Source organism: Pyxicephalus adspersus, chromosome 10 (assembly GCF_032062135.1).
Source record: "Pyxicephalus adspersus chromosome 10, UCB_Pads_2.0, whole genome shotgun sequence".
NCBI lineage: Eukaryota > Metazoa > Chordata > Amphibia > Anura > Pyxicephalidae > Pyxicephalus > Pyxicephalus adspersus.
This window is the reverse complement of record NC_092867.1, coordinates 50,138,559-50,158,462: the sequence shown is the minus strand read 5'-3', so window position 1 is coordinate 50,158,462 and position 19,904 is coordinate 50,138,559. Positions and strand designations below refer to the sequence as shown.

General features: G+C 40.9%; 1 protein-coding gene across 1 annotated transcript in view; it reads right to left on the bottom strand.

Annotated features, from left to right (window-relative positions):
• Positions 1-19,904, bottom strand: part of TMEM132A (transmembrane protein 132A) — a 146,907-nt gene that overhangs the window by 39,833 nt on the left and 87,170 nt on the right. Inside the window, 1 exon segment of the mRNA XM_072423874.1 lies at positions 1,834-2,020. Coding sequence (XP_072279975.1) covers positions 1,834-2,020 — 187 coding nt within the window.

The following is a 19,904-nucleotide window of genomic DNA, read 5'->3' as shown; positions in this document are numbered from 1 at the left end:
GGCTCCCAAAAACACACTAGGTCTTATTTTCGGGCTAGGTCTTAAAAAAAAAAAAAACGGACCTTTCGGAAGACGCGAGCCCGAGTTCTGGCTTCTGACAGGCGGAGTGCATGTAGTATCACTCCGCCTGTGACAGAAGCCGGAACTAGAAAGAAAGCATTGGCTTGTGCGGCTCTGGAGTGTGCACTGCCGCATGCTTTCTTTCAGTGTCCCGATGCCTTCACAGGGAAAGAACACGACTCGGTGAGTACTGTCCTCCGGTTTTTAATTTATGTATGCTTTTCTTTTCTTTTTCTCCTCTGACCTGCTGTATGTAGTTAAGGGGGATCTTGAGCACGGGTGGGCTGGCTGTTACGGACCCCCGCGTGCGGGGGGGGGGGGTCGGGCGCTAGGGCTTGCGTGCAGATTATTAAGCTTTAGATTAGGATTTTAAATTTTAGATGGGGGTATTAAGCTTCAGATTTTTTAGGCTGAATTACAGTTTTGGGTGGGTTTTTTTTCTGAACTGGACAGATTTACACTAGGTCTTATTTTCGGGGTAGGTCTTATATTAGGGCAGGTTTAGAAAATAGTGCTAGGTCTTACTTTCGGGGTAGGTCTTATATTAGGGCAGGTTTAGAAAATAGTGCTAGGTCTTACTTTCGGGGTAGGTCTTACTTTCGGGGAAACACGGTAGTATAGTTCACCCAAGGGGGTGCTATCGAATAACTCCTTTAAAAAGTGGTCTCTGACCCCAAAAAAGGTTGAGAACCTATGTTCTAGACAAATATTATTTCTGATATTACAGAGCAACAACAAGATGAATTATGATCGGCTAAAATTTTTATTTATCATGCCTAGAGAAAATAGTCAATTTGCCCAATATCAATCAGAATGGAGTTTCTCAAAATAAAGCAAAATGTTCTGTCTGTTGTTGGTGATCTCTACAGGTCATTGGTATAATTTGCATGTGATTGGAAAACAGATTGTGGTTGATCATATCTACATATCATTAGAAATTGCCTGTTACTGTCAAATATTTTTTCTGCCCATTGGTATAGAGAATACACCAGATATCTGCAGGAATCATATTTGGCCCCTAGTCTCTGTTAAGACTCTGGGAAGCCTTTGCTATTAATACTTATCTGCACTCAATACAAATCCTAAATTTTTCTTAGCAGTGTGGTTCCAGACTTTGTCATATTATTAGAACAGTATAAAAATGAGGGACACGTTTACAGGGTCTTACAAAATTTAAGAGACACAGTAGAGGTAACTGGAAAGCTAAGGCACATTTTAGGGGAATTTTATTGCATTGGAACACACTCTGGGGACATTGAATAGCAGTGGCACATTATGAGGAACCACTCAATAAAGCCACTTAATAGTGTTGAGGGAACTGGAAACCTGCAGACCCACTGGTTACTCTGTAGTTTCGGCCATAATTGTTGCATGTACATTTGCCTATGTTTAGCCACACCAACTTTACCCCCTTTATCCAACAAGAGCCATTTTATTGTCTTTACCCTGTGTTTTCCCTTATGTCAGGTTGTTGCAGGTCTTGCTTACTGTTAACATAATTTAAGATTTTAGTTCACAAATTTACTAGGATACTGAATTTCTAACAGGAGAAACAGGATTTTTTTGGAACTTTCAGTACTTCCAGATTTAGCTTATTAAAATAAAAAATATGCAGCCACCATATCGAAGTTCCGGTAAGCTGCAATATGTGACTTTTTTTTTTATTTTAAATATACTTTAAGATTGATTTAGTAATATTTCATATTCATATACTGAAAATACTGGAAATATATAAAATCTTCATCAAAATTGTAAATATAATCAAAATTACACCTTCACCAGTGGGATAATTGCTCTAAGATCACGATCAGATACTAGCACTTCAGCATTTCCCCGAAAAGCTGCTGAAGCTGCACTTGTCCCAGGACCATCCAGCTGGAATGTTATTCTTCGCGAAACAGCAGAGCCCACAGATACATTACCAACAAGAAAATCCAGAAAAGCGACAACTGGATAAGTTCTGTAAATAAAGAGGAGAAAAAGTAAAAAAAAAGTGTATACATTTATAAATATAAAATTATATATATAATTATATAAAAAAAAAGTACTTTTAGGACTTGAGAAAACAAGTTGCCACTTCTTTGTTTTTTAATTTTCCGATTGCCATGTTTCACACTGCCAGGGTTTTTTATTGGTCACCATACCAGAACTAACCTACATCGATGAAGAGAGACTCATTTTAAGCAAAGAAAATATTGAAGCTGAGACTGAAACTTAAAACAAAATTGTGGCCATGTGTTTGATACAAACTTAATTGTTGGATGTGGGGAGTTCACTTATCTGGTGAACTATAATTATGGCCATTACGGTCTTAAACAGGTAAAATAGCCATCTTGTAAGTGTAGTTCCTGCTTAAAAGTGAAAATCTTTTCAGCCAATCGCCATGTAATAAGAATGTAACACTTTGGAGTACAGAGAGTACAGAGACATGAAAGGCCAATGTACATGGTACAATGTACAAACCAATGGTATTACTGTGCACCCGGATAAACAGGGAAATTTTACAGGAACCCAAAATACACCAAACCACATGTACACACAGATTTTATAACACAGGTCCCTCCCACATAAAACAGAGGTACTGTGCACAGTACATTAAAATGCAAAATTATCCTTTTTAAAAAACAAACAATCATGGTAAACAGTTCCATTCCTTCAGGGGAAAATACTGGGAAACAGTTTTTATGAGCTTGAATAACAAATAAATTATTGTGTCTATTGTTACAGTTACATAGTAGGTAGGTTAGGTTAAAAACAGACATATGTTCATCAAGTTCAACCACTAGGGAAATAAACATATCCCAGGTATAAAACCCTATGGACATAGTTGGACCAGAGGACGGCAAAAAAACCCTGGTACAATTTGCTTCAACAGAGTAAAAAAATTCCTTCCTGATTCCATGAGGCAAATTGGATGTTCCCTGGATCCACAGTCACTGTTATTTTTACTTTAAAGCCTTAATACCCAGTTAAATTCTGTGCTTCTAGAAAAGCATCCAGCTTTTTCTTAGACCAATTTATAGTAGTTCTTCATATGGACCGTTTATATATTTTTTCAGGGTGATCATATCCCCCCTTAAACGTCTCTTCTCAAGGGAGAATAGATTCAGTTCAGCTAATCTCTCCTCCATTCCTTTTATTAGTTTAGTTGCCATTCTCTGCACTCCAATTCAACAATGTCTTTTTTGTGAACTGGTGCCCAAAACTGGACTGCATATTCCAGATGTGGTCTAACCAATGCTTTTTACAGGGACAGGATAATGTCTCCATCCCTTTCTATTCCTTTTTTAATAAAAGAAAGTACTTTGCTAGCTTTAGATAATGCAGCTTGGCATTGCATGCTGGTATTAGGTCTATGATCTACCAGAACCCCCAGATCCTCTTCCATTTCAGACTCCCCCAAATGTATTCCCCCTAGACAGTATGAAGCATGCATGTTGTTAGCTCCCAAGTGCATAATTTTACATTTATCTATATTAAATGTCATTTGCCACTTGGCTGTCCAATCAAACAGTTCATCCAGGTCTGCTTGTAGATTACAGACATCCTGTATAGACCTAATTCCATTACATAGTTTGGTGTAAATCTGCAAACACAGAAATTGTACTTTAAATCTCAAACTCTATATCATTTATAAAGATGTTAAAAAAGTAAAGGTCCCAACACTGAACCCAGGGGTACAGCACTAATAACCTTGGACTATTCAGAGTATGAATCATTAATTACAACTCTCTGGATGCGGTCAGAGCCAATTCTCTATCCATTTACAGATTGACTTTTCTAAACCTATCGACCCTAACTTGCATATTAACCGTCTGTGGGGTACAGTGTCAAATGCTTTAGAAAAATCCAAGTACACTATATCAACTATTATTTTGTAGCAGAAACTCCTCTATGTGGTTCTTTATCAAACTCTCTAAGACTTTTCCAACTATGGACATTAAACTAACGGGTCTGTAGTTACCTGGTAATGACTTTGCTCCCTTGCTAGTGACTAAAGAGTTTTTCCCAGCTGTTTCTCTATCATATCAATTCTGAGCCATTGTGACTCATTTAAGGCAGTGATATTATGAATTTGGACTTGAGCTCTGCCATTTTCCTTTGTTTACACACAGCTAAAAGAAGTGTTTAGTAAATCTGTCTTTTTTTTATCCCCAGTTGCCAGCCCAGTGACATCCTTTAGGGGCCTACATGCTCAGATCTGATCTTTTTGCTATTAATATATATGAAAATCTTTTGGGGTTTGCCTTACTTTCCTTTGCAATCTTTCATTTTGAAGTTTTGCATATTGTATCTCCTTTTTACAGCTTTTGTTTTATTCTTTATAGGTTTCAAACGATGGGGATTCTTCATATTTATACAATTTATTTTTGGACAATTTGCGCTCCTAAAATTAAATGTTTTTATCCTTCCTGTTTTTGCTTCCTGTTTACAGCTTACAATTAATGAAATCATATTATGGTCACTCCTACTCAGATTCTCTTTTATTTGCACATTTGTTATAAGCTCGGCATTGTTAGAAAGAACCAGGTCCAGCAGAGTACGATTTCTAGTTGGGGCTTCCATAAACTGTACCATAAAATTATCTTGTATTAAATTCACAAATTTCTTCCCTTTTTGCTGTTCCTGTAGTGCCATTACTCCAGTCAATGTCAGAGTAGTTGAAATCTCACATGATTAAAACACTTTCACTTTTTGCTGCTTTTTCTATCTGTGCTAGTAGTTGATTTTTTATTTCTTCCTTAGCACATTTCACATTCACTTTTAGATCACTTCTCACATACAGACAGACACCACTGCCCTTTTGTTTGACTCTGTCTTTACGAAAGAGTGTATCCAGGAATATTGACAGCCCAGTCATGTTAAGAACAAAACCAGGATTCAGCAATACCAACTAAGTCAAAATCCTCCCCACGCATTAATGCTTCCAACTCCCCTATCTTGTTTGCTAGACTTCTATCATTGGTGAACAGGCTCTTTAAACCATTGCCGTTTTTACTGTCGCTGTTTGCCAAATCCTTTTGTTTTCTAGGACAATTAGTACTGCACAATCCAATGTTTGTTTAAAACATGGAAAGCTCCTTACAATTATCCATAACCCTCCCCCCAACTATCCCCAATCCACCCTTTAGTAATGTCTGACCCCTGACTAACCTTTCTGCCACCTTATTTAACTGTTCCACCCCCCTCTGTCCTAGTTTAAATATCCCTCCACAATTCCCTTAAATCTTTCCCCTAGCACAGCAGACCCCCTTTACTTTTATGTGCAAACCATCTCTGGCATACAGGTTGTACCTCGATGAAAAGTCAGCCCAGTGCTCTATGAACTCAAACCCTTCCCTTCTACACCAGGTCTTAAGCCATGCGTTTAGCTACCTCTGCCTTTCCTGTGTTGTGCATGGCACAGGCAATATTCCAGGGAACATAGCCTTGGAGGTCCTTTTCTTCAGCTTGAAACCTAGTTCCCTAAACTGCTTTTTAAGGATCCTCCATCTAGATCATCATTGGTTCCAATATGGACCAAGACAGCTGGGTCCTGTCAAGCCTCTCCCAGTAATTTGTCCACTCGGTCCACCACATTCCGAACCCTGGCACCAAGGAGACAACAAACCATTCGGTTGAAGGGATCTGGGCGACAGACTATTCTATCGGTCCTCCTGATCATAGAATCCCCTATGACAACCAATTGTCTTTTCCTTCCTGTGTTTCCCTCCCAACCACTACTAGATGTGCTGCTCTCCTGGCTGTTCGTAGCAGTAACATTTAGAGTTGCTACCACTGGGTCTGCCACCTGCACATCTTCACATAACTTTGCAAACGTTGTGGTGCTCAAACACGGGGCCGGCCTTCTTTTTCTGGGTGCCCCTATCACTCCCTCTAGTTACATTAACCAAACTCCCTACATGTTCATCCTGACTAACATCTCCACTCTCCACATCTAAGCCAATAACTGCCTGCTCAGTGAGCAGGAGCCCCCTCTTAAGGTGATCCAGTGATTTCAGTGCTGCAATGCGCTTCTCCAGCTCTCCAATATGAGATACCAGAAAGGTGACTTGCTCACATCTGTCACAGCAGTATTCACCTAGGAGCTGTTGCTCCATTTGTGCATACATGTGGCAGACTGTGCACTGAACCAAACCTTCCACCTTGCTACCACTCATTTTCCCAGTTACAATTTTTGTTTACAAGAAGTTATGAAAGGTTACTTACAGTTTGTGGTTACTATAAGGATTTAACTCATTTTGTTTTCAAACTCCACTTGATCAAAGAGCCACTTGTTTCACAAGCCAAAAAGTGAGCAAGCTCAAGAGGAGTGCCCCAGGAACTTAAATCACCTGTGAAGCCTTGACCAGCCTCTCCCTTAGAGGCCAGCAAAGAAAAAAAAGCAATTTAAAACGAAACTGACAGTCAAGCAAACACAACCCAACACTCAAACAGTCAAACTCCGAAACGCACAATATGAGACTGTTTTTTCCAACTCCACTTGTTTAAAGAGCCATTTGTTTCACAAGCAAAACAGTGAGCATTGACATTTGCAGATCCATTTGTTTTCTAATAAATTTAACAAATCAAGGAGGAGAGAGAGAGAAAATAAAAAAGAGGCGGGGTGAGGGGAGGGGGGGGTTAATGCTATTAGAATGTAAAAATGCAATAAGGAAAAATGAACAATAGCATTTAACTATAAACAAGTACAGAATCTAAATACAAACATGCACAAAATAGGAGGCGATTACCACTAAATGTTTGAAAGGATACAGCTGTCTGTGTATACCTTAATTTGGAGATGATTAACTGGTCAAAGCAGCCCTAATATGGTACCATGAAGAATTATGGAAGGCTTCAATTTTATCCTCTAATTGGTCAAGGGGAGGGTTGTTTTTAAGAACACCATCCAGGTATAGAAAACCTGGGGGGTGGGTGTCCAGGAGCTGTGTGGCCTTAATTTTGTCTATCAGAATCAGACAATGCAGAATTTGTTGTAGCTGATTGAGACTAGGAGGTATTAAGATGAGCCAATTTTGCATAATTAATTTCTTGCTTGCAAGTATACAGAGATGTTCAAATTTTGTTAGGGGGGTTTGATAGAAGTTAGAGCTAGTTTGCTGCTGGGACATATGAAAGAGAGCTATATGTGGTGATACCTGCCGGAATCGACCAGTAACTTGAGACATAATATCAAAAATTAAGTCCCAGAACGAGTTAGTACTCGGACATTTTTAACAAAGATTATCTTTACATCGTTCTGCTTTTCCCCTAGATTTCCAGAGCTGGAAAGCCTTGAAGTGGGATCCTTGTGGAGAATAAGAGCAAGAGTATGGGTAGGGTTGGTGAAATGGAGAGAAACACCTTATTTAATTTATTTTTGAGAAACAGACAAAGAGCAGGGTTTATTGGCAAACAGTAGGTTGTATTATTGATAATTTCTCATAATACACAATACAGGTATTTAATGATTCTTAATGTGGTAGAATCATGGCATTCATAGGTGTAGCCGAAAATGTACTACTCATAGATCGTCAAATAATTTCTTATGTGTAATTTATCGCTAAAATTATCATACATATAGCCATGATGGCGGATGCGTTTCGCCCGATGTAGGCTTCTTTAGGGGTAGTGGCACGTTATGCGACGCAATGAACACATACTTGAAAGCATATTGATCCTGGAACAGGAATAAAATTTGTGGATATTGTTTGGTCTCCGGTGAGGTAGGAGAGGGTTAATTTTAGAGACTTCTGTACCAGGGAGAGTGCCTATATTGGACAGCAGCAGGGGCATCCTATGCGTGGGAGCCGCAGTTTTTTGAGAACTCCGTGCGAAGGACAGTACCTATATCAGAAGGCAGCAGAAATGTTCAGTGAAAGGGAGCTGCAGCCGTAGCAGCAGTGAGTCTGTATAAGGAGGCGTGATCTCCCGTCATGCTACCAACATGTCTCCAAAAAGCAAGTTTCTAAGAAATTTCTTTGGGATAACGTATAGGGGCGTCCAACCAGTGACCTACCACCACAGTTTCTAGAGTAGAGTCATATAATGTAATATTTAGTGTCATGCCACCAGTCTATCTAGATCAGCAAGGCTTAGAACCAAATGTTCCTTACTCTTACACAATTTAAGTCTGGCAATGCGAGGGACCTTGCCCTGTCATGAAAAGGTTGTAAATGCTGATTGCATTTTGGTAACATTGGAGTGTTTACGTAGATTCTGTAAAGGGTATATTAATCGAGCAAAGCTTATCTTGATCAGATGACATCTACCAATAAGGGACAGAGGTAAGTTTTTCCATGCAGTTAGTTCCAATATAATTTTAGTAATAATTGAAGCATTGTTTAGATTAGACATTTCTAGTTTGTCCCTGGATACATGTATTCCTAGATACGTAAGTGTGGTGGGCAACCTTAACTCCTATGTGGGTCACCCAAGATTTTAATGTTGAAGGGCAATTGAGATTAAGAAATAACATCTCACTTTTATGGGTAGCTGGGGTGCACTCTACTGAATTTTTCCTGCAATTTGGCAATTGGGTCTTTGGCTAGACCCTTTCAACATAACATTTTTGAAGGTGTCTCATTGGCCGCACAAAAGTCGATAGAGAGAGAGAAAGAGCACGCGAGCGTGAAAGAGCGCGAGAGAAAGAGCAAGCAAGCATGAAAGAGAGAGAGCGCGCGAGAGAAAGAGCAAGCGAGTGTGAAAGAGAGAGAGAGCGCGCGAGAGAAAGAGCAAGCGAGCGTGAAAGAGAGTGCGCAAGAGAAAGAGCAATCGAGCATGAAAGAGAGAGAGCGCGAAAGAGAGAGCGAGCAAGTAGGAGAGAGAGCGAGCGAGAGCGAACGAGAGCCAGCGAGCGAGCAAGCGAGAGCCAGCGAGCGAGCAAGAGAGAGCCAGCGAGCGAGCGAGAGCCAGCGAGCGAGCAAGAGAGAGCCAGCGAGCGAGCAAGAGATCGCAAGCAAGAAAGAGCGAACAGGCGAACAAATGCAAGAAAGCGAGAGAGAGGGTGAACGAACGAGTGTGAAAGAGAGAGAGAAACCGAGAGATAGAGAGCAAGAGAGAAAGAAAGAGCGAGAAATACAGCGAGCGAGCAGGAAAGAGCGAGCAGGAAAGACAGCGAGCGAGCAGGAAAGAGCGAGCAGGAAAGACAGCGAGCGAGCAGGAAAGAGCGCGTGAACGAGAAAGTGAGAGAGCGAACAAGAAAGAGAGAAAGGAGCGAGAAAAAGAAGCGAGAGAGAAAGAAAGAGCAGGAAAAAGTGAGTGCGAGAGAGAAAGAGTGCGCAAGCGAGAAAGAGCGCGAGCAAAAAAGAGCGCGAGCAAAAAAGAGCGCAAAAGAGAGAGCGCAAAAGAGAGAGCGCAAAAGAGAGAGCGCAAAAGAGAGAGCGCAAAAGAGAGATCTGTGAACATGAACAAGTTTTAGAAACTTCAGATCAACTTTACTTCCAATTTAAATGGATTTAACTTTGGAAAATTCCATAGTATAGCACATGCAAATCACAAAGGCCCCAATGCCCCCCACTTCCTCAGGATTTCCAGAACTGTGAGAAAGTATAGTAATCACAAATGTTATGACTACTGTAGATTTTATAAATGTATCAAAAAAAAAAAAGTAAAGTAAAAAAGTGAATATGTAAAGTAAAGGGAATATGGTATGGTCAGTTGGCACAGAGATCAACAGTATATGAACTAACGCTATCTCAATCATCTCTGACTTCGGTTACAGTTGTCAGTTCATTTTGCTTTCTGCTTTCAAGGCCTGCTTGAATTGCTAGACAGAACCTAAGAAACTTTTGTTATATTAAAACTATTTTTCTTATGACAAGGAGGAGTGTATTAGATATGGGTACTGGCTCGTTCTCCCCCTCCCAGGGTTAATCATTCTCTGCCTCAATGTTTTTTTATTGGTAATGCTTCTGTTTACTGCCTATGTCCATAACTTCATGCTGGTCACTGGCATATTACCCTCTTTGAAGCTAGCTACTTCAAATTTGGTTCTCTGCCTGGATTTTATATAATCCATACTTTGGATATCTGGTCCCAAGACAATTTGTCTTTCCATGTTGCCACACCTCTTTTATAACTCTCTTTTATAACATTAGTAGATTGCATAAACTTTATCCATTTTTCCAATGACTCTGAAAGTTTTTTATTTATTTTGTTGAGCTATACCAGAGGTAGAAGAGAGTAAGTTGGAGGTACCCTGTCCTTAAATGGTTTTACTGGTTGTTAGTGTGTGGCCTACCCCATATAAGATATAAAGAACAAAGGAGAAAAAGAAAAGGCTTGAATAAAACAGTTTATATCTTGAGTAGGTTATATTAAGAGTCATATAACATACATAAACATACTATTGTTGGCGATTACTTTCTTTCCCAACTAATACTTATCTATATATTATCCTTATATACACCCTCTCTGCAACCCATAAGTCCCCTGAGAAGTGCCTCTGTCCCCATTGCACATAAGTAAGTAATCTCTTACGCATGCGCCATTCACACTTCCGGACGCCACAGGTCTCTCTAACCCCCCCATTTAAAGTGCCAGATATACAACACTCTTTGCTGCTGCTACATCTTTGTATGGCACCCCCACCTGGCTCCAATGCTCATCTACATTGAAGGTAAGCTTGCTTTCATAGCAAGTTCACCTCTACGAAATAGGATTATCCTTTTTACATTAGCCCACAGCTCCTAATTTCCCAACCCGAACCCTGTTTTCTCCATTGCATTCTTCTCAGTTCGTTTGGTATTTTTACTCCTATAAGGATTCTTTGAGAATTGCCCTCTCCCTGACACACTCCTTACGGAGTATTTGCCTTATGATAATGTAAACTTGATACTATTATATATTTTTCAACATACCTAAATATAAATAGTTGACCGTTACAAAGTTTTTGCAACACTTTGGAATTTATATGCTATATTGTATTATATATTAGCATTAGCCTTACCACACTGTGAATTCAATTCTATTACTTTCCTGAATTCAATTCCATCACTTCTCTATCACATCTATATGCAATTGTATGAATATATTGACTACTATAGACCTATACACTACCACCATTGTGAATGTATATAATAGATTATCTCCAACTATACCATACCATTACTGCAAGCTTTATTACTAGGCTCTGTGATGATTATATATCGTACCATCATCTCAAGATATGCTATTATACTCTGTGACATATTATGTATTTGTTACCAATCATAATATTTATGTGCTGTTGAATTTTTAGCTATAACTTGTCGTACAAATAATTTCTTTGACACTCAAGTTATATTAAAGCTTATTACTATTGTGGCATAGCACAGGGGAAATGCTTGTGGTAACGGGATGCTTACAGGGCAGATTAGAGACAGCAGACTCCAAAAGTCCAAAATAACAACAGTCTATTTGTTTAGGCAAGTGTTACAGCACACTCCCGAACACTTCACAAGAAAGCCCGGCATCTCTCTCTGACTCTCTCTCTCAGCCTCTTGCTGATCCCTTCCCTTAGCCTCTTGCTGATCAATTGTCTTCTCCTTGCACCTGAGTGCACGTGCATATAACCCAAATCAGGATTGAGTTGGGCCAAGGAACCCACCCTTTCACTCCCTTGGTCAGCTCCAGGGCCCTATAGTCCCTGGTTTCCTCCTAAAACCTATACAAACAACATCAACATACTCTTTCCCTGGAGCCTTTAACCACCAGACCGTTAAACCCGACCTTGGTTCGGGTTTATCGATTTTGCAAAAATCGATAAAGCCGAACTTTTCTCACTGTGTAAATCCCATCACTTACCTGGTCCCCACTGCGATGATCTGTTCTGTCCCGGTGACGTCGCTGCATGCGTCGGTGCGGGCGAGAAATTCAAAATCTTTTGCATTGGACTCAATGCAAAAAAGCTGTATTGAGTCCAATACAAAGAAATCCTTATATATTATATATATATATATATATAATTGTATTATATATATATTATATAAGCTACTGTACAGGTACAAACATACACTTTTTTTTTTTAAACTTTTTTTTAAAGATTTTTTTTTGTTTAATAAAAAAAAATTATTAAATTTATAAAATTTTGGACATATTTCGGTGAGTTATGCGGTAATTCGGTGAATTATAAGTAATTATTGAGTAATTCGGTGAATTATAGCCAAAAAAAAAAATTCATGAAAAACAGTGTACCGCTTTTGGTACAGAAATCTAGACATCAGTGTAACGCCCAGGAGGTTAATACACGTTCTCTCCCATTTTTGGGACATTCTGTCACAATATATATACATACATACACACACTTTCACCCCTTATCTCTACCAAAAACTTCAATGTTAGTCAATTTTATGTATTTATAAGCAGTTTTATCTTATTGTGGTCCCCATATCTATACACATATAAATACTCATATACCTTATATTTTTGTATTATTTTGTTCACTTGTTCGTACATATACTGTGTGTCTCAACGTCCGCTAAAGAAACCATATGGGCAAAATGCATCGGGGCTAGAGATTTTTTGCGTTCTTCTTCATCAACAAAATCTGTTTTTTTTGTTTGCATAGGGCCAGCAGACATCAATTGACAGGAGCTTTTATGTTTAGTGCTAAGTTCATAATCCCACTGTGCTATAGGAGTATTAGGGAGAAGTGGTGTGATGGTTAGGTCCCAATATTATAAGAGTAGTTTGCCAACCCCTAAAAACAATACTACATGGAAAGAAAGAGAAATGGCAATAGGGTTTTTTTTTGTTAGTAAAATGATATTCTCAGAATATATTATCAAGATATTATACAGGTAGCCCCTGAGTTATATACGAGATAGGGACTGTAGGTTTCTTTTTAAGTTGAATTTGTATGCAAGTTGGGACAGGTACTTTGCTTTAATAAATGCAATTAGGACAGATGTTTGCCTCAACATATTAGGCAGTGAGGTGTCAGTTACTGTATAAAATCCTTCAAGTGAGAAAAAGCAAAAAAAAAAAAAAAACTTTATGGAGCCTAGACGATCATTAACTTCTGGAGCAATAGCTTTTGTTCCTACTCAAACAGAACTTTGATTTTATTTGGAGTACAGGGTCCCTTCAATATATAGGGATTCAGCTTACATCTATCAGTCACTATACAAAACTAATTACCAAGCACTACCCTCAGCACATATATAAGGACCTAAATAGATGGTCTGTCTCACAACTGTAGATTTAGCAAAAATGATTTATCCACAACCAAGACTCCCTGATCAAATAAAACCTAGATGGCATTATCCTTAACCTTAATTGAATATGGACTAATGACAAATTTAGGTGCCTACTTAATAACACCCTGCAAAACTTGATAGACACATGAAATGCATAGATAGAATACACAGAAACCCTAATTTAGACAATTTATGGAATGTTCAACTCATCTTTTCTCTTTCTACTTTCTTATACACTGTTCCCTCTTTCCTAAATTCAAGAAAAATACTAAAGGTACCTTGTTTCTAGTTCATTTCCAGCCAAACCCAAGATAACCCAAGTTGTGTATCTGTGTGTTCTCTTCATTTGCAACTCCTTGCAACTATCCTAATACAAAAATTTGGCCCACAACTTGCCTGTTATGTAATTTGACACCCCTGGTATAAAGAATTGATCACTAGTAATTTTATAGTCTTTCATGTTTGATAGTGCTAATTGTTACAAGATTTAACTGTTTTTCCTAGGTTTTATAAATGATATATCAGATTTTAATATATACTAAAAAACATGAAACATAGTAAATAAGAACAGTGTTACCGTTTGTATTCCTTTACGGATTAAAGGATTACTCAAAACAATTTTATAAAAATTCCATAACCTAGATGGTTGATGATGAGAGTTAAACATACCACACTGATCTTATGCGAGTTTTTGAATAGCTAAAATATCTATGAAGCATTTATTATTGCAAGAAATGTTCTATTGTGATCATTTCCAGCAGGAGACCACTGTGCACATCAGATTTTCATAAACAAGCATCTTGTTTTGGGCAAGAATTATCTGATGTGTTTACATAGTTTAGGCCTGTGAAACTGTACTAGAAGTATGATATTAATTACATGTCTATGGCAAAACTCTGAATGTAATAAGGCACTGCCGGCAGTCTTCTTTCTACAAATTAGTGGTTCACTCCTGTATACAGGAGTTAAAAGAAGAATAAACAGCACAATAATTTTGGCTGTTATTTACCAGGGAAGACAGAGAACATCTAGTGGTAGAAAAATTGCCGCACAAAAGCTATTGAAGGTGAATATTCAAGTAAACAAAATTTTAACTCTTTATTTCACTGATATATTTACTGATAAAATAACAATTCTGAAAAAGATTTTGGATTGGTAAACAAGGATACCAGGATCTCAATAGATTAACCACCTGAGCGTTACACTGATTTCTAGATTTCTGTTCCAAAAGGAGGAGGGAGAGGAAGCCGGCTTTTTCTTTTAAGGAGAGGGACACCCGACGCTGGAGGACGACGCTGGAACACGGACCCGATGCTGGAACACGGAACCGACGCTGGATTAGCACAGCGGGACCAGGTAAGTAGGGATTTTAGTGTTGGCGAAAAAGTACGGGGTTATCCATTATAGCAAAAATTTTTATGGCGAGAAAGTACGGGCTTAGCGGTTGGGTGGTTAAATGAGGATATTGACGTTTATGTATTATTGTGATTGCTTTGTTTTTTTTTAATTTTAAGCCTTCACTAAAGCAAAGCTGACCCAGAATTTAGGAACTTCTAGATAATCTAAACAGTATATTTTGTTATTATTAATCTTTACATGTTTAGAAAATGAAAAGACACAGAAAGTATATAAACTGAATTACTGATGTAAGGCAAGCTAACAAAAAAAAGTCTTAAAATCTCCAGGTCGCAACCTAAATATATTATTGCTAACTAGGGATGAGCGAGCGAGATTTGTAAGTTCGCTCTTGCAGCAAATCGGGCCTTTCTCGCTTACCAAACATTTAAGATAGAAAGGCCTTGTGATTCGCCATGAGGTCTGTGCAAACGAGGGAAAATGCAGGGAGCGGGAAAGGCGACTATTTTCATCAAGAATGGCATGGCTGGGTGCGAATCATTTGCTCCCAGGTGGCGCAGCAAGGCCCATCAGCCCAATCAGGAGAGATCTGAGCACAGGCATAAATACAGGGAAGAAGGGAGGGGTTAGTCACTTAATCTTGTGTTTTGTGTCATGGAACGAAGCAGGGAGAGAAGTGCATTGTGACAGGGACAGGTTAGAAACCTTCTGTATATCTTGAAATATACAGATTGTGCAGTTTTTGATGCTACCTCTTGCTATCTATCAAAAAAGGCAAAAATATTTCTGTCCTACAGATATTTCATTCTGATACTTTTTGCAATCTATCACAAAAACCAGAAACATTTCTGTATTTCCCTAAAAAACAATACAGATATTTCATTCTGATACCACTTGCTATCTTTCAAAAAAACAGAAAAATTTCAGTATTACTCTCAAAAAAATACAGATATTTCATTCTGATACCACTTGCTATCTATCAAAAACGGCAGAAAAATGTTTGTGTTTCTCAAAAAAAAAAAAAAATCAGATATTTCATGCTGATACCACTTGCTATCTATCAAAAAAGCCAGAAAAATTCTGTATTGCTCTCCAAAAAATACAGATATTTCATTGTTTGATACATCTTGCTTTTTACCAAAGAAAACCAATTGGTACAGGTGTATTTTTGCCCGAATAAGTAAAAGATAAGCGGTAAACGTAGGGGAAGTTGGGGCTACCTGCCGCATCTAGCAGGTGGCATATTCCCCGGAAGTCCGCCACTGTAGGACAGCAGCAGAAGCAAACTGTTGGAGGCAGCAGCCCAAGTTGTCAAACATGTCTGAGATGTGTGCAGAGCACCAGTACGCTGGTAGATTTTTTGAGAGCGCGTACTACAATCATACAACCATATCATGTGGAGAGTATTGTGGACTGGGTTCCAGGGGCCTCAAGTGCAAAAGGCTCTTCTTCTGCAGCAGTCTCTTCTTCCACCTCCATTGACTGCTTCTCCACTTCCAACTCTCATTGCTACTACTTCTCAGGAGGTTGAGGCCAGCCAGACTTCCAGCTGCGAGGAAGTATCAGCTCCTGGCCGCAGGTTTTGTGGTGTCAGACGACGTTTGTTGGGTACTCAAGTACGCCGCAAGATGGGTACTCAAGTGACCCCTTCAGCTTCCAATCCCTTCAGCCCAATCTATCAGAGTTTTGCGCAAGGCATCAGGCTATGGGCCCAACCAACAAAAGAGTCATTGAGCTAAATTCACGTCTAGCCAAACTATCGGCCTTGTAGCTACTGCCGTACAGCATTGTGGACTTGGCTCCCTTCCTTGACCTGATGGCCTGTGCGAGCGGCGGTGGAATATACCAAGCAGGCATTACTTCTCCCGCACAGCTGTACCCAGTTTGCATGCACACGTAATGGGTAACCTCTCCCGGGCATTGGCATTCTCTGAATCTAAACAGTATACAAACTAACAGGTATACAAACTAACAGGAATCTAAACAGGTGTGGTGGGAAAGCATGTGTCATCCCAGTCCTCTCCCTCCTCCTCCTCCTTCATTCCTTCTAGCGGCAAACCTTCTCTTTTTGACACTCCTCCTGAAGGGCTAGCAGTGAAGGACACTGTGGTTAAGCGGGCACGCCACTACGGCTCCCTCAAGCACACGCGTTGCCAGGCAGTGCTGAAACTAGTGTCCTTGAGGGAAAAAGTCAAACCGTCAGAGAAATCTTGTCCGCTCTGCACAGAGAGGTTGAGGCTTGGTTGACGCCCTCCCGGCTCACAACAGGCAACATAGGGTGCAACAACAGGGCCAACCTTGTGGCCGGGCTGCGCATGCGCCACATAACACATGTGCCCTGCTTTGTGCACGTACTGAACCTGGTGGTGCAGAAGTTCTTCCGCACATACCCAGGACTGCAGGACTTACTGAGACAGGCTCGCTCCATCTGCAGCCATGTCCGCTGATCCCCTACTGCCGCCGCTGGCACTGCATAGACTCATTTGTGACACTGTAACTAGATGGAACTCCACCCTGCACATGCTCCAGCGTCTGTGTGAAAAAAAGCTAGGCATCTGACATTACTTGGTCAGCGTGGTGCATAGAGGCAGCGGGCCCTTGGTACAGCCACACAACTGAGCTATTTTACCAGTGACTGCAGATGGAGACGCTGTGCAAGGTACTAGCCCCCTTTGAGCAGGCCACAAACGTTGTGAGTCGGGAGCGGTCAGGCTGGAACGATGTCATACCCATCATCTTTCTGCTTGATAATACCGTGTGGGCTGATGGAAAGAGGCGATGGGAGAAGGGGGGGGGGGGTGAAATGGGGGTGGAGAATGAGGGTGACATACTTCATAGCATACGGCCACCCACCATCAGGAGTTTCAAGAGGAGGAGGAAGATGAGGAAGACGATTATGATAAGGGAGACCATGTTGGGGATGTTGGGGCTGCTGGACTGGACCCGTCCAACTTGCATTTGTGCTGTTACGCCCCAGGCATTGTGCGGGTGATAGAACAACAGGAACTGCAAGAGAAAGATGTTTTGGCGCCTACTGAGGGACAGGAGGATGATGAGCCCAAGAAACCCCTTTCATATGTGTGTCCACATTGTGCAATGCCTACGGAGAGACCCCCGCATTTGCAGCATCATAAACTGGGATGATTACTGGCTGGCCACCCTTCTGGATCACCACTACAAAGACAAAATGTCACAGTTTCTACCCAACCTGGCGCAAGAGAAAGAAAAGGTGACCCGCCTAAGCAGAATACTATGCGACCGGCTGTGTGAGGAATTCCTTGCACCACATTCCACATAGGGAGCTCAGGCGGACACCGCCTCCACTATACTCTCCCGTACCAGCGGCAGCAGCAGCATCAGCAGTAGTGGCAGCAGGCCGGACACATTCAAAAGTATAGGCCAAGGCAGAGGGGATTTTCTCGATGCCTGGCGAAACCTGATGCGGCCACCTCAAACAAGTGAAGTACAGGGGCATAACCATCGAGAATGGATTAGTCGCATGGTGCATTACGTTGGCTCTTTTCTGGCTGCTGGTGGTGGTGGTGTTGACGACAGCAGTTATAAGGAGGATGCCTGTCCTGACAGTAGTGATGTCATTCATTTTTGGGTCAATAGGCTTGAAATCTGCCCGCAGTTGGCACAGCATGCTATCAAGTTTCTTTCGTGCCCGGCATCCAGTGTTCTGTCCGAAAAAAACCTTCAGTGCCGCTGGCAGAGTGGTAACAGACAACTGATCATGACTGTCGCCGGAAAATGTCAATCACCTCACCTTTTTGGAAATGAACGAAAGGTGGGTTATTAACAACTATCATATCCCCACTGTAGATGTCACTGATTAACTGACACAAGGACTCACTGACCAACCAAGATGCCTCTGTGAACCCACACTGCTCCTGTGCCGAGTCTGTGGCTGCCTATCACCAAACACCTTGTCAGCTGAGCATGCCTCGGTTGAATTTTTCTGCTAGTTATTACTACGTCCAGGGGTGGCATTCATTAGCAATTTACTTTACATTTCAGTTGCACCCGGGAGGCCACCAAACCGCAGATGAAAACCCCCAGTACTGCCACACTGATAGGTACCATTGCCTTTGCCTAATTTTTCAGCTACGTATTGTAAGATTGAGGGTTGGCATTCATGTCATCCACTTCATGATGCAAACTAGCAATATCGTCTACATTCCTAACGCTTCCGGCACCACAGACCACAGCAACAGTGCTGTCGCTTGGTGTGGCCCTTCTACGTTTAATCACAAATTTCATATATTTGCATTACACACTTTAGGGAGGCATTGACGATGCACTACACCCAGTCCTTGATGCCAGTTACCAATGCCATTCACACTTCATCTCAGGGCCCACCGCCTCCTCCTCCTGCTGCCTGTCCAGTACTCCATTCACAAAAATTGTATTACACTTCTGGGTGTTATTGACAATGCACTACACCCAGCTCCAGATGGTAGTTACCATTGCGATCCACGCTGTCTCAGGGCCCACCGCCTCCTCCTGTTGCTGCTGCCGCCTGTCAGTACTCCATTCACTAAAATTGTATACTTCAGGGTGACATTGATGATGCACTACACCCAGCTCTAGATGCCAGTTACCAATACGGTCCACGCTCCATCTCAGGGCCCACCGTCACCTCCTGCTGCTGCTTCCTGTCAGTACTCTATTCACAAAAATTGTATTACACACTTCTGGGTGTCATTGACAATGCACTACACCCAGCTCGAGATGCCAGTTACCAATGGGGTCCCCACTCCATCTCAGGACCCAATGCCTTCTTCTCCTATTGTTGCCGCTGCCACCTGTCAGTACTTCATTCACTAAAATTGTACACTTCTGGGTGACATTGATAATGCACTACACCCAGCTCTAGATGCCAGTTACCAATGCTGTCCACGCTCCGTCTCAGGGCCCACCGCCTCCTCCTCTTGCTGCCGCCTGTCAATACTTTATTCACTAAAATTGTAAACTTCCCGGTGGCATTGACGATGCACTACACACAACACATTAAATAGCAATGCATTTTCCTGCTGTTTTGACAGCAGAGACTGTTGCTAGTGGGTTGCGTTCACCTTTTCTCAATGTCCTAATGTTTATGCTGCCTTCTGGACACTGTCCATCACACAGAAATCCTATTTGCCTGCTGTCACTTTGCCGCCATTTTCTGGGAAAACCACAACTTTATGGGTGGCATTCCTAACACATGTCATCCAGGTCATGATGCCAGCTAGCAATTATTATTATTCCTATTATTATTATTATTATTAACAGGATTTATACCCTGTTTCCCCGATGATAAGACACTGTCTTATTTTTTTT